Source organism: Lactuca virosa, chromosome 5 (genome assembly GCF_052849685.1).
Source record: "Lactuca virosa cultivar CGN04683 chromosome 5, Lactuca_virosa_CGN04683_v6, whole genome shotgun sequence".
In the NCBI taxonomy this organism is placed as follows: domain Eukaryota; kingdom Viridiplantae; phylum Streptophyta; class Magnoliopsida; order Asterales; family Asteraceae; genus Lactuca; species Lactuca virosa.
Window position 1 is genome coordinate 406,834,547 of NC_136430.1, and position 14,979 is coordinate 406,849,525.

General features: G+C 33.3%; 1 protein-coding gene, 1 long non-coding RNA gene and 1 pseudogene across 10 annotated transcripts; 1 reads left to right on the forward strand and 2 right to left on the reverse strand.

The window, feature by feature from the left end:
- Window positions 1-361: 361 nt before the first annotated feature.
- LOC145113946 (transcription factor MYB54-like) lies at window positions 362-4,390 on the reverse strand (annotated as a pseudogene).
- A 1,681-nt stretch (window positions 4,391-6,071) lies between these two features.
- On the forward strand, window positions 6,072-9,205 carry LOC145111524 (uncharacterized). Of its 9 annotated transcripts, none has more exons than XR_013710291.1 (10): window positions 6,075-6,479; window positions 6,573-6,623; window positions 6,692-6,982; window positions 7,086-7,143; window positions 7,373-7,481; window positions 7,660-7,880; window positions 8,371-8,410; window positions 8,499-8,548; window positions 8,626-8,738; window positions 8,831-9,002. It is a non-coding gene; the product is annotated as an uncharacterized LOC145111524 (long non-coding RNA). The 9 variants fall into 9 exon arrangements; XR_013710296.1 differs by having other exon boundaries at window positions 6,076-6,479; window positions 6,573-6,602; XR_013710289.1 differs by having other exon boundaries at window positions 6,077-6,479; window positions 6,724-6,982.
- A 317-nt stretch (window positions 9,206-9,522) lies between these two features.
- Window positions 9,523-14,497, reverse strand: LOC145111525 (serine hydroxymethyltransferase 3, chloroplastic-like). The gene is made up of 12 exons (XM_079047791.1): window positions 14,288-14,497; window positions 13,206-13,420; window positions 12,320-12,515; window positions 12,066-12,240; window positions 11,874-11,991; window positions 11,678-11,790; window positions 11,455-11,577; window positions 10,955-11,059; window positions 10,780-10,866; window positions 10,591-10,698; window positions 10,197-10,269; window positions 9,523-10,076 (listed from the first exon to the last, which is right to left on the reverse strand). Exons 2-12 carry the CDS (start codon window positions 13,417-13,419, stop codon window positions 9,799-9,801), a joined length of 1,590 nt encoding a protein of 529 aa, XP_078903917.1. The 5' UTR covers window position 13,420; window positions 14,288-14,497; the 3' UTR covers window positions 9,523-9,798.
- Between the last annotated feature and the right edge of the window lie 482 nt (window positions 14,498-14,979).

Consider the following 14,979-nt stretch of genomic DNA (forward strand, 5'->3'; position numbering starts at 1 on the left):
CATGTTCATTCCGGTGATGTCTCATTAAGCCAAAACATCTCGAATCTATTTCGAATTTATTTGTTTTACAAATACGGTGGTGTTTATCTTGACGCAGGCGTGATATCCCTGAAAACTTTCTCCAAATTAAAAAGCTCAATTGGAGCACAATTGATGATGTGGTAAGTTTGGTCAACAAATTGGGAAAATTCAAAGTCAATGGGAGGAAATTGGTCAACAGTGGCAAAGGGATAACCGAGTGACCCCTTCACTTTGGCCAAAAGGATGTAATCGACCCGACAAAAACGATTCTGTTCCCTCATAAAGCCAGAAAAATAGTTTAAGGACTAGATTGACAAACCCTAGAAAGTTTATAGGGCATTTATGTCATTTTCCCTATAAGTTAATAACAAAGAGTTATAAAAAAGTCAAAAGTTATAATAAAAAAACAGTAAAAAGTAAAACAATTGTTGAACAAAGTAAAAAAAAATATTGTTTATGTAAATATTCTAACTACTATTCTGTTTTGGTAAATATGTTTGAAAATACATATATTTAGTAAATATTTTTTTCAAACACACCTATTTTTTCAAAAACTCATCAAAGAGTTCGACTGTGTTTTTTTAGTTACATTTTTTTTAATTTCATTAAATATATAATATTATATAAATTAAACCTTTTTTTTTCTAATATCATACATGGATCGAAACAATCTCTAAATCTCTGCTCATATATTCATATATAAGTAAATGTGTAGATTTAGATAATTTATTTATAACCGTTTAATTGAGCAAAACTAAAATTTGTAACTAAAATAAAAGGAAAAATGTTATGTTAGTCCAACGAACTTGTCATGTTTGTTTAAAAAAAGTCAATCAATTATTTTTTATAGTTTAAGGGAATGAAGTGCATTTTAAATAGTTTAAAAGATCCTTCTTTCATATTCGAAGGGGTTTGCCGGTTACCCCTCTTAGTTGTCATCCAGTTGTCAATGTTTATGTCCGTGTAGCTATGGGATGGTGTCTACATGGACTTTGACCATGAGAAGTCCACCACCCTTGACCTCGAGCCCCATGATAAGGGTGCTAATGGGTGGTGTTTGGTGAGAGTGTTAATAGGGCTTAAAACTTGTTATAGCAGGTGAAGTGACCTTAGTGACAGGTGGAAAAACAAATTTGTTCCCTTAAAATACAAAAAAAAAAAAAAGAACAATTGAGTGACATTTTAAAACAAACGTGACAAGTTTGTTGGGCTAATATGATATTTTCCCATATAAAAATTAGTCAATCGATTTTAAGGTTGTAAATATATTTAAAATTTTAAATACATAAAACTCTTCATTGAAAATTATATATCAGAGAAATTAATTATCTTCTTACTTTTTGTTCTAACCCATATTCATATTCATATAAAATCGTATGTAATCCAATAATTATTTATTTTAATATATTTTCTTGATTTTGACACATGTCTTGATTTATTGAGTATGACCTTTTATTCTTATGTGTCTTCCTATTCACTAATGTGCTATTTGTTTTTTTGAAGCAAAAGTCCATAAAGTCTGCGGACCACCTCTGCAGTAGAAGAGGTGGACCAAACAACAGCAGACTGTAATAAGAAGCGTGTTTGTTTTTTTTTTAACATCTGCATGCTGCTGCAGATATTAAAAATTAAAATAAACTGATTTTATATCCTAAAAATAGTTTTTCAATATCGAAAATTTAATAATGTATGACATTTCGGCAAGAATTTATGATATTTCAGCAAAAAATAATGATATTTTAACAAAAAAAAATTAAGATATTTTAACATAAAATAATGATATTTCATCAACAAATTATTATTATTCAATATAAAAAAATCAACAAGAATAAACAAAAAAAAACGAAAAAAAAATGTGAAATAAGATTCCAGCAATATATAATCAATATTTTAGCAAGAAAAAAAAGAAGAAGATGAGGTTGGAAGAGGTAGGAAGAGGCAAAACAAGTGTTGCGCCAAGAAGAACACGCGCATAAGTTTTTTAATCAGAAGACTTCTGAAAAACAAATAGCTGCGAGACGAAAAGTTTTGCGTGTGTGCTGCGCCGCGCAACAATAAGAGGTTTGAAGAGGTTTTTTCAAAAAACAAACAACACATAAATAAAGACATGTGTTAAAACCAAGAGAAGATATCAAGAGAGAAAATTAATAGATTACACATGCCAATATTTTATGAAAAATCAAATATTCTACTTTTTGTTTCTACTCCAAGAATAATTTTTTTTTTACACCCGACTCTAATTGTCTAATTTTAACTATTTACAATGAGGTTGGCACATAAAACTTTATCACAAATTCTCATAAATGTCCATGTGTATAGGTTTTGTAATTGGGTTGGCTAAAAAGACACTCATTTTTACCATTTAGACAACCCTAATTAATTTTGAAGTATTTTATTTGGTTGAAATTGCATTGTTTTCCCAAAAAACTGATTACAAGTAGTTTATTATAGGTTGACTTTTTATAAAAATGATGAGAGGATGTCTAAGGAGTGTCTTATTAGTAGCACCCTTTGTAATTTCATTTTATGATTTTTTTTTGTTTGTTCACCACTGTTTGCCTTCTACTTTTAATCAAATGACAAAAAATATACTCCATTTTATAGTTAAGTTTTTTCTTTTATTTTTTTTTCAAGACATGTCTCTTTTTTTTGTTGCTCACGTTCACATGTTTTTTTCTTTTTCTTCACTTGACGCATCTGCCTTTTTTTTTTTTCATCATTTACACATAATTCTCTCTCTAACTTTTATACTATACAAGGGAAAATAACAAAAATGCCCTACAAAGTTTCTAGAGTTGGTCGATTCAGTTCTTGAAGTTTTGTCGGGCTTTATAGGTCCCTAAACTAGGATACGACCTGCTTTTTTTGTCCCTGTCAACCTGTAATAGTCAGTTCACTGACCATTTAGACCAAAAAACTTACATTGTGCCCATATAAAGCAAAAAAAAAAAGTTCGAGGATCAAATGCAGTCTCACCTCCGCATAAATTGGGATTTTTTGCATGGTCGATTACTTCACTCCCATTAGAGTTCGTATTTACAAGGAGAAATTTGTAAAACTCCACCCGTTGATCTCGTTTATCTAAAGCCCGATAATCAATTAATAATAAAAAATAATCAAAACTAAAATAATAACAAATTGATACCAATGCACTTAATTTGTATGTTTGCTTAGCACTAGGAAGATGATGATATATGTTTGTTGGACTGAATTGAACGGAACTTGTAGACATGCAAATGACATCGTCCTAATCTAATCCCAGCATGTCAAAACAGACAATACAAATTCTATGTTAGTTGGTATACCTTCATTTTTCTTGAATTGATGAAACTGATTCATGGAGAGTTGTAGATGTGATGCAAGATTTCTTGAAAGCTCATATGGGAAATAAGTGTATTGATATCTCTCCGTAAATGCATGATGATGGGGAGTAGCAACATCATTGGTTCTCAGAAAGCCATGCATCCTGGTTGACTTTTCTCTAAGCCTTCGAGCCATGATCACATGCCAATGGTTTTTCACAGCGTTATCAGCTTGACCAGGGAAAAGCTTGGCGATGTTAGCCCATCGTTTCCAAATTCACGATGATAAGCTAGAAGTCGTTCCTCTTCCTCCTCCGTGAACGGCGTTCGGTTGATCTTTGGATCTAGTTGGTTGAACCATCTTAACCTACAACTTTTGCATGTGCAAAAATGATACAATTCATATTATTAATTAATTAATTAATTGCGTACGAAGATAAACAGTCCATAACAAAGAAGCAAAGATCATCTAACGAAAAGTACAACAAACGAATAAAACTATGTAATTATTTCTTTTGATTATGAAAGTAAACAATGATGTTTTATGTATATATCTCCTAATTCGTTAAAAAAAACGAGAAATTCATCAAACGAAAGTACATGAAACTAATACTAACTTTAGAATTAATACGTAGCAAATAAGTTGAAATTTTCGGAAAGGATAACCAGTGAGAGGAGGATCGTAACTTAAGTAATGAAACAAGATCTGATCTGCTTTAAAGCTTTTCAGCAATGGCGTTCCAGACGGATAACCAACAAAATGATCCGTGCAGCAAATTACTTTCGAATATTTCAGACGAGGACAAAGCAACTAATTTGAGAATTTCGCAAATCAAAGAAGAATACGAAGCAAGTAATTAAGGTGAGATTGCATTTGATCCCCGAACTTATTTTTTTGGTTTTATAGGGGCACAATGTAAGTTTTTTTGGTCTAAATGATCATTGAACCGGCTATTACAGGTTGACAGGGACTAAAAGAGCAGGTCGTATCCTAGTTTAGGGACCCATAAAGCCCGATAAAAACTTTAGGGACTGAATCGACCAACCCTAGAAACTTTGTAGGGCATTTTTGTCATTTTCCCATTATATAACTATATTAACTATGTTAATAACGTACACTTCTTTTTTATTTATCTCGTTTTTTTATTTATTTATTTTTGTGTTCATTTTTTACACACCACTCGTAATGGTTTCTTTTCTTCTTTTGACTATTATACCATTATATGCAACAAATGCAGTTAATAAAATGGATATGATATTTGTTCGAATGATTATATTTTTTTTACAATCAATGGTATTAGGTTTATGAAAATAGAAAAATGTATATATTAAGCTTGTGGGTTTACGACTAAAAACAAAGATAAAAAATTGATGAAATTTTATTTTTTTTATAATATTATTTATATTATTATATTATAAAAACAATATTTGTTGTTTTTTTATCTTAATAAAAAACAAATTTAAAAGTTAGTCAAAATGATAATTATAATATTAACATTAAAGTTTTAATGATTAGGTTATAATTAAGTAAAGTATAAAAGTTAGTAAAAATAATAATTATATGATAATGATTACCTATAAAGAAAGGCTAATGTTGTATGATGTATATAGGGTGGTGTGTCTTTTAATAAAACCCACTAAAAATGGGGTCGGTTAAAAAGACATCCCAATTTCCATTTAGACAACCTATTTGATTTTTAAGGGCGAAGTCTGATTCTAATGGGGGAGAATTGTAACATCCGGATACCCAGGTATCTTATTTTAAGTATTTTGTTGAATTTTAGAAAGGGACTCGGCGAGTAGGCGCTCAGACTCGTCGAGTGGAATCGCGCTTCTGCCAGCCTGGATTTAATGAAGGGACTCGGCCAGTCCATGCGTGGACTCGACGAGTCCGCGCTGTTAAATGAAGCCCTAATTTTCGGGGCTTGTGCCCTATTTAAAGGCCCTTATGGCCGTCATTTGAGGCCACCTTGTTCCAGAGAAACCCTAGAGAGAGTGAGGAAGGCTTGAGTGCAAGAAATGGCTTATAATCTTCATTTTGGGGTGATTTTTGCTAGAGAAAGAAGAGAGGATCCATCTAGAACGTGAAGGGAGCTTGGATTGGAGCTAATCATCTTGAGATATTGTCTCTGGAGGTGAAGGCTAGTGCAGTATTTCAGAGTTCGAGGTTTACCGAGTTACTCGAGGTGAGTCTTCTCACTATACTTTACCTAGGGTGGTAATTAGAGTTATGTGACAAAGTATTTTGTATGCTTTTGCATGATGTGATTTCTATATGATTTATGCTATGTATGTTACAGAGTTTACAGAGTTAGGATCGGAAGGTCCACAGAGTTAGGGCCAGAGGGCCCACAGAGTTATGAGACTGGAGGGTCCCACTAAGACACATTGACCAGAGGGTCAAACAGAGTTATAGCCTCGAGTGGCTAATATGTGTTGTGTGTGGCATTTTAGGGAATTCACTAAGCATTTATGCTTACAGTGTTTTGTGTTATGTGTTTCAGGTACCAGTGAGGATCGCGGGAAGGCGCCAGCATGATCAGTACACACTATTGAAGTTTTATATATTATGATATTGGGATGTGTTTTTATGGATTTGATATGTGATACATTGGAATTCGAGAATATTTATGAATGAAATTATATTTTAAAAAAAATGAAAAATTGTTTTAAAATTTACGGGGTTACAACAATATAGGGTGATCGGAAATTAGTGATGCCGGCTTCGAATAAAAAAATAGACGAAACCGATGTGGAGCACCGATTTCGTAAGCTGAAGGCACACGTATACCCCTTCAGTATCTCAATCCCCCACCGCCATTATTCCATTTCCACTTGCTGTTCCCACCGATTTTTTTCTCTTTCTATTTGTTCCGATCCCGGTTCAAACCTGTGATGTTGACACAGGTGGAGAAGAACCAGGTACCCGCTCTACTTTCGTCCTGATTGTTGGGTGCGACTACTCTACTCGATTAACTTCTTTCCCTTCCAATTATTGCTCTATTTTTTTCAAGCCATCGATCGATTGAATCGTTGAATCGAAGTTCTTCCTCATTTGTTTGTGTCTTTAACTATATGTGTGTAATCTCCATCGGAAGTACAAGCATTACCCACCCACGTGTTCAATTCCAATTAGCTTCACCTGTAACGATTAAGGTATCATCCCCGTTTTTTTCACCTTTCTCTGCCTTTCCATGAGGATATGTTTGTAAACATTGGTAGTTCTCATTTGAATCTCACAAATTTTAGGATTGGAGTTTGTTCATGGAGGGATACCAGGTATTGGAACAATTTGGAATGGTATGGTAACTTTGATTACATGTTCAAACATTTGCCCACCAGGTGTTTGATAAAAGTTTTGTATTCAGGGGCCTTATCGTCTCACAAAACTTTCTTATAGGTTTATAAAAAAATCGATCTAAGATATGATACCAAAACAAGATGTAACAATGATGGCTTATGGACTTCAGACATTAACGATTAGGCGGCGGAGAGCAGTCCGCCGCTGCCGTTCATCCTTTTTCATCGGACAGTTCCACCTCCCTCTGTATGTCATCTATGTGTTCCATTGGTCATCGACATCTCTTAAGAAGACGTTGGTTGAAGAGAGCAGAAGTTATGATATTTAAACTTGATCATGTTCAAATATCATACCTATGGTATTTAATTCTTTTTGATTTTTGTATTGCCTTTTGTTTATATAGGAATGATAAACATCAAGTAATGTGTTTTTCATGTAATTGATAAACTATGGGTCTGAAGCAATGTGTGAACCTGAAGTGGTTATCAGTTAAGCAGAACAAGCTTCAAAGCTTAAAAGGTATTGAAGAGTGTGTTTGTCTTACGGTGAGTTGCATTTGTTTCAATTTTCTGTCATGAAGATTATGATTCACAAAGAAAAAAAAGTGCTCCATTGACATGCTACTGTGGTGGATTTCACCATTCCCTGAGACTTGAGAGGGTGGATAAATTATTTTATCAAGCTGTTTAGGTTCTAAATTTCTAACCCTTTAAGTCTATTAGTGATAATTTTTTATTTTCTTTTTCAGAGGCACATAATTATTTTCTGGAATATATATATCCAAGGCTTATCAAGCTCTAACAGATCCAATATCACGTGAGAATTTTGAAAAATATGGTCATCCTGATCGCAGACAGGTACCATTTGTTCTTAAAAGACCAAATTACCCTTGTAACTTATAAGTGAAAAGCTAAAAGTTATTAAATTTTTACGGTTCCTTGAGATCATCTTATCCATTTCTTCGAAAACGTTGATTACACAAATCAAAGTCCATTAATTTCTTGAATTGATTTGAGTAAATTTGTGAAAAAACAGGGGCTACAAATGGGAATTGCTCTCCCTAAGTTTCTATTGAATATTGATGGGACATCAGGGGCAGTGAATTTACTTGGAATTGTTGGGATTTGCATTATTATGCCTTTGGTGATGGCTGTTATGTACTTATCAAGATCATCCAAATATAATGGAAAGTACTATGTCTTGAAGCATACTTAATCTGCATATTTATATCTTATGAAACCCTCTTTGGCTCCAAGGTATATATTATGATCTCCAAATTTAATGTGGTTTTGCTATTATACCGATTTTAGCTCTAAAACTATTATTTTTAATTGATTTAGCCACTACACTATTCTTATAATAATTATAAAGAAATAACTATTCAATGGCTAAATCTGTAATATGTTAAAAGCACTTCTTCTGCTTTTATGTTTAGGGTTACCATTACTTATGGCCAACAAACAAATTTCAGTTCATACAAAATTTTAAACACGTTATTACCCAAGTTTTCATTTTTACAGTTTTGGCCCAAGTTTCTTTTTTTTTTTTTTACAAATTTGGACCCACCTTTTTTTTACAAATTTATAATGAACACTTTTTTGTAGAAAATTAATTTTTTTTGTAGGTTAGAGGTAAAAAAGAAACCCAACTAAATATGCTTGACACAAAAAAAAAGCAAGGATTTTCATTATTTTCCTAAATGACATTATTATCTTTTATTTTATTTTTTTACACTGAAAAATGAAGCATCTACATCAGGAACAAGAACACCATCATTGAACAAAAGGTATTATTCTGTATGTTCGTGTTTCTTGATTCTTTGATTATATGGTGGTCGGAAGTTTGTTCTAAATTTACAAAGTTTGATCATGAAGATGGGTTTGGGGGAGAGGAGAGAAGATGTTTCTTGGAACTGATGTACAAGGTATTACCAAACGAAATTACTACCTTCTTATATGGTATTAGCAAATTACACATATACTTAATCATTATGGACCCTAGATAACAACCAAAGTCTACATTACAAGGAAAAATTCCTGAGGTTTATGGGCAACAGGGATCAAGCAAGAGAACAGTTGCTCTGAATGTAATCAAGGAAGCTCAAAATCTTAGAGGTGTGTTCCAATGTTTTTAGTACATCAGGTTTTTGAGGTTTCATTTGGTTTTGTGATTAACGATCTTCTACGTTTCCGCTTTGTATTTATAGGTACTTTTAGAGTAATCTTGGAGATTTGGCTTGGAGTTGATATGATTAAAAAATCAATTAACATTTTGGGATTATCTGTAAATAATGTCTCACTCGGTTAAATAGTAAACATTTCACTTGAAAATTTGATATTTCATTCTAACACGATTAAACACATTTGAGTTGGCCTTAATTTGGATGCAGGAGCTTCAAAAGTTGGCACAAAAATGTCATATTATGAGTTTTCTTGAAAGGAGAGAACATAGACATTAGGAAGCCTTCTGATTTTTACTGATTGTTTCATGAAATTACATAATCCATCAACACTGATGGTCTGTTGTCATACTTTTTCTTTGGATACTTTATAACAAATTGCAAACATTGATCCCGGAAAAACGACATTGAAGGCTTCCGACCCCCGCAAAGCGGGGACCAATTTCTAGTTATAAATTATAAATTAATAATATATAAATTATTAAAAGATATTATAAATTATAAATTAATAATATACCTTACACTATTAATTTACAAACTCTTAACCCTGCAGAAATAAGACCGACCCGGCCAGACCATCAGCCCAATTTTGGTTCTTGGCTAGCCAAATTCGGCCTAGACTCTATTCAAACCCCCAGTAACAAGTCCTCCAAACAAGATCTCTTAGAACTCGAGTTAGACAAAAACTAACAATGACATGATAACCCAAAATAAACAGGTTTTGGTAAAAGATTTCAATATGTTTAAATAACCAGGTTGACACGACACAAAATTAAACCTGTAAGGTTGGTGTCAAACGTTTTCAACCTCATGACAAGAAACGTTTACCAGGTCTACTTACCCACAACATGAGCCTCCCTCCCTCCACAAGTAACAACTTACATGATCTTTTCAAGTTACAAAATCTTTTGATCAAAAACATGTCAACATTCTTAAAAAACCAACACATCCAACTTCACCCAATTTATGACATTTTTCCTAAAACAAGACAATTTTTACAAACCGGGGATCGGGAATTGAGTTGTCAGTGCCTCAACTCTCTTTCTTAGATCCGAAACTTGAGCCGTGAAACCAAAATCCGAAGAAGCAACATACTTGATAAAATCTTGTACCTTTGATCCACTAGTCACAGCCTGTTTAATCTCGCGTGTGAGTTGCACCCCTTCGTGAATAAACTCAGCAATATAAACAAATTCCTTTTCTGTGAACCCCCGTGTCGTCATAGCTGGCGACCCGATCCGTATGCCACCTGGCACTAGTGCGCTTTTGTCACCTACAACGTTTAACATTTAAATCAAAACTTGACCATTTCTTTTTCTTTTACGCCTCAGGGGTTGTTTTGTAAATAAGATCAAATTTGGAGGGGGAAATACGAAAAAAAAAAAAAAGATACCGGGTACGGAGTTCTTGTTCAAGGTGATGGAAGCCATGTCTAGAATTTTCTCTACCCTAGCACCATCAAGACCCTGCATTTATTCAATTTGGGTTAGGGTTAGGGTTAAATACAAGAAATAGCTATTTATTTTTATCCTACTTTCTGTTCTTTCTATTACATTATTGTACTTTCTGTTTGTTTTTTTCCTTATTAAAAATTCTGTCCAATTGCAAGATTGTAATTTGGATTTTTTTAGAGAAATTGGATAAAAATTTCACAGTAAAATTAAAGTAGGATGCTATAATAAGCAAAATCTTACATTTTCAATGGTACTTATGAGGAATAGAATTAATCCAAGTTTTTACAATTTTAGGCTCATTTATTATTATTTTGAAAGAAAAAACTAACTTACTAATGGCCTGAGATCCACAAGAACCAAGTGGTTATCACTTCCACCAGAAACCAATGTGTAGCCCAACTCCATCAATCTTTTAGCAAGAGCTCGACAATTAGAAACCACCTGCAACCAACACATGTCATGTTATGTTATGTTATGTTATGTTATTGAAAAGATTAAATGATAAAATGTAAAGAAAAAGACCTGGTTCTGGTAGGCCTTGAACTCTGGAGACTGAGCATGCTTCAGGCAAACTGCAAGTCCTCCTATTGTATGGTTATGTGGACCACCCTGTTATGATATCAAGTTTTCTTTTAATTATTTAAAAAAAAAAAAAAAAAAAAAAGGAAACAGATTGAAATTAGTCGAACTAACTAACCTGCAAACCTGGGAAAACAGCATTATTGATGGCGGACTCTAATTCGATGCCTAAAACAGGATCTTTCTTGAAGAATATCATGCCGCCTCTAGGCCCTCTCAGAGACTGGAAACATGATGGAATAGAATGGAATAAGTAAGGTAATAATAGAATGGAATGGAATGGAATAAGCAACTTTTATATGATGTGTAAGAGCAAAACACAGAAAAGCACAACATACTTTGACCATTTTATCAACTCAACTATTATGAAATGGTCCATTCCACCAAACAAAAGAAACAGGTTTTAATCAAGTATGGGATGAACCACTCCATTCCTTCCCTCCCTGATTCTATCATTACTAAACACTACCCTAGGACAATAGTAGTCTGCTACATTATTGTTCAGTTCAACAATAAGAAGAAATAGTTAATCCTGTAATTATATACCATTTTATGACTAAAAAGTAAACCTAGGAATTTTTTTATCAACTCAGTCAGAAGCAATGCAATATTACCTACCTTGTGTGTTGTGGTAGTGACAATATCACAATAATCAAAAGGATTCCCAACCACAGAAGCAGCAACAAGTCCACTAATATGAGCCATATCCATCATCAGAAAAGCACCAACACCATCTGCAATCTTTTCAAGTCCAACAATCATACATGTCATTATTATATAAGAAAGAAAAAAAAAAGTCAATACTCAATATTTTGGTCAACAACATTCAAAAAAGGTATACCTTTCTCATACGAGGATAGTCAAAATCTCGGGGATAAGCACTAGCACCAGCAATTATAAGTTTTGGTCTAAATAAGGTAGCAGTTTTCTCAAGCATCTCATAATCAACCAGGCCTATCATATGGAAAATAAAAAGAGTAAACATTACATTAATATAAAAATATTATATTTTGTTGGAAAAGAAAGATATATAACACCTGTAGATTCATCAAGACGATAAGGCATAGATTCAAAATATATGGATGTTCCTGAAACCCGTCTTTTTGGTGTCATAAATCCATGAGACAAGTGTCCTCCATGAGGCAAGTCCAACCCCTGAGTTTAAAAAATTTAATAAAAACCAATATCCATCTGAATATAATATTAAAAATAAAAATAAAAATACGCACCATTATACGGTCATGAGGCTTCAGAATGGCTGTATAGACCTCAAAATTAGCAGGGGAACCAGATAATGGTTGAACATTTACACCCCATTTTTCTTCATCTAAATGAAATGCTGCTAATGCCCGCGTTTGGCAAAGAGTTTCTAGTTCATCAATGTGCTCGTTTCCACCATAGTATCTGCAAATTAATGTATATTATAATCAATTAAACATTATTAGAAAAAAAAATAATAATAATAAGCTATTTATATATTGACCTTTTTCCAGGAAGTCCTTCAGAATATTTGTTTGTAAGGCAAGAGCCAACTGCTTCCATAACAGCTCTGGATGTGAAGTTTTCTGATGCAATAAGCTCCAAGCTTCTAAACTGACGTTGCTTTTCATTGTATATTATTGCACTAACTTCAGGGTCAACATTACTCAGTTCATGGTCAACAAACCCATTTCCATCACCTATACAACTCAACAACATTATTATTATAAACAGATATATTCCATCAACATTAAAATCGTTCAAGATTGAGCCAGTTACAAAATATCTCTTGCAATTTTAGTCTGTATTTGAGATTTTTTCAGGTTTTTTTATAAATACTTGTTATTTAACAATTATTTTGTTAGATTAGGCCACTCCACCTCCCTTCTTCACACCAGTAGAATAACTCAACTGAGGACAAAAATGGTTAGAATACTACAGCTAAACTCAGGGACCAAAAATTTAATTTACTAATAAATTACTTTTTGGTCCCTGGGTTTAGCTTATCTTTGCAATTTGGTCACAAAAAAATGAAAAATACCTCTTGTAATTTTGGTTCTTATTTGAGGTTTTTGTAATGTTTTGGTCACTGTTCCAAGTTAGACAAAAATTGCAAAAGTCGGGGGACAAAAATGTAACTTACTCAATGTCTGCTGATCTAGATATTTCTTGCAACCACTTCTACCAATTTTGTAAAAGAGCTTCCTTCCATATCCTCAACTACTTGAAATATTTACTTTTATATATTCTGACTTATAATCTATTATAGAGTTATTAATTTATTTGGACTCTTAAATAAATCACTATAGATCTCTTCTTTAGGTGTCTGTCTTATCATCATAACATGTCTATCAACAACTAAAAAGGTGCAACGATTTATGACTAATTACCTCCTTCAAGAACTGTGATTGGGACACAAGTAGTGGATGCCTTTCCAGTAACCAAGCTACCTTCAATTTTAGATGATTTACATGGCTTGAGTGATCCAAGATTCAGATGATGTGGAAACTTAGTGAAACCAAGTCTTTTTGGGAGGAATGTTGATTCCTTAATCCATACAGGCTGTTGAAGGGAACCCATGATGGCTCCAGAGCAGGTATGCATACTGCTTAACATATAATGAATCACAATAGAAAACAGCATTAAGAGGAGTTACTCTTTTCAAAGATTCATATGCATAGTTTAAGTGTATGTAAAATAAATAAGCAAAATACTAATCACCTACGCATTACATGTTTACAACTTGTTTGATCTTATGAAACAAACGTAGAAGGGTAAGGGGTGTTCTGAAATTTTGATAGTTTGGAAGAAAGCAATTATTTTGGGTAAAAATAATCAGATACGGATATATGTATGTCAGTATGTGCCTATATTTAACATTATTAAGTGATTATTCAATTTGATTCTTCAACTCTGCAACAATCACTATCAAAAGGCAACATCAATAGTCCAAACGCCTCTAAAACCATGGCATACATTTTCATGCATTGCAACATCCTATGTATCAATATTTCTTAGAGCCCTAATCTAACTCCAATTTCACGCAACCATTATCCAATTTTCAACAGCAAAAACACTGTCAAGTAAGCTTCAATTCCGCAATTAAGGTTAGGCATGAACAAAGTCTCCAATTACGAGCTTTAGAAATACGCAAAAGCTACAACAACAAACAGAAAATCCAAATCTAATACTAACAAATAATTTCCACACACTCCATAGAATCTCGATTGTAGATAAGGAAGTATACAAACGATTCCAACCAAAACCTAACAAACAGAGGCATAAATGTGAAAACAAACAACATCGGTGCATGCTGTCGGCGCAAACTAAAAATAAATAAAACATGTTTACAGAAACTACAGACACCAAAGCGCAAAGCTACCTTCGAAACCAATTCAGAAAACAGCGTTCGTTTAACGCATACATGTGATTACCAAATGAGCGAACGACAACAGATTGAGTAGAAAAATACCTGCTATTGTATATTTATATGTTATCGAATCGAAATTTGACTTCGATAAACAGATTGTGAAGTACTGAAGTTTGTGGCGAAAGAGTAGAGGCGAAGGAGCGAGGGTTTGCTGCTGGCTGCTGAGACGAGTGAAGACTCGAGAGTAATGCAGCGAAATATCGAACCGCTTATATAAGCGATTGAGCGTGACTGGGTGAGACTAGGCTAGGGCAAAGACGATCGAACAAAATTCTTTGAGAAGTCCCGCTCAAAGACTCGTCTATGTTCTTTTTTATTTTATTTTTTAATATTTAATATACTAATAATTAATAAAAAAAATGTAAATAATATTATAATATATACGGTACGTTGCGGTTTTTTATGGTTTTTGAAAATTAATAACCGCACTGCACCGTAAATTTGAGGTTTTTGAAAAACATAAAACTTCATCATCGGTTTTCGTTGCGGTTGAGGTTTATAGGGTTATGCATGGGTCAGTTTTGGACCCAAACCGAACCCAACCCGTAAATGGTTGGTTTCTGGTTTTCAGAACCTAATAGGTTCGGTCTGGTAGGTTCGATTTCTCGGGTTCTGAAGTCAGTTTTGGCGTTTTTTGGGTTTAACCCATAAACTTACGGGTTCTGGGTTTAAACCCATGGCATAGATTTGGGTTTTAACCCATTTTCCAATAATAAAGCAAGAAGTTAAATACT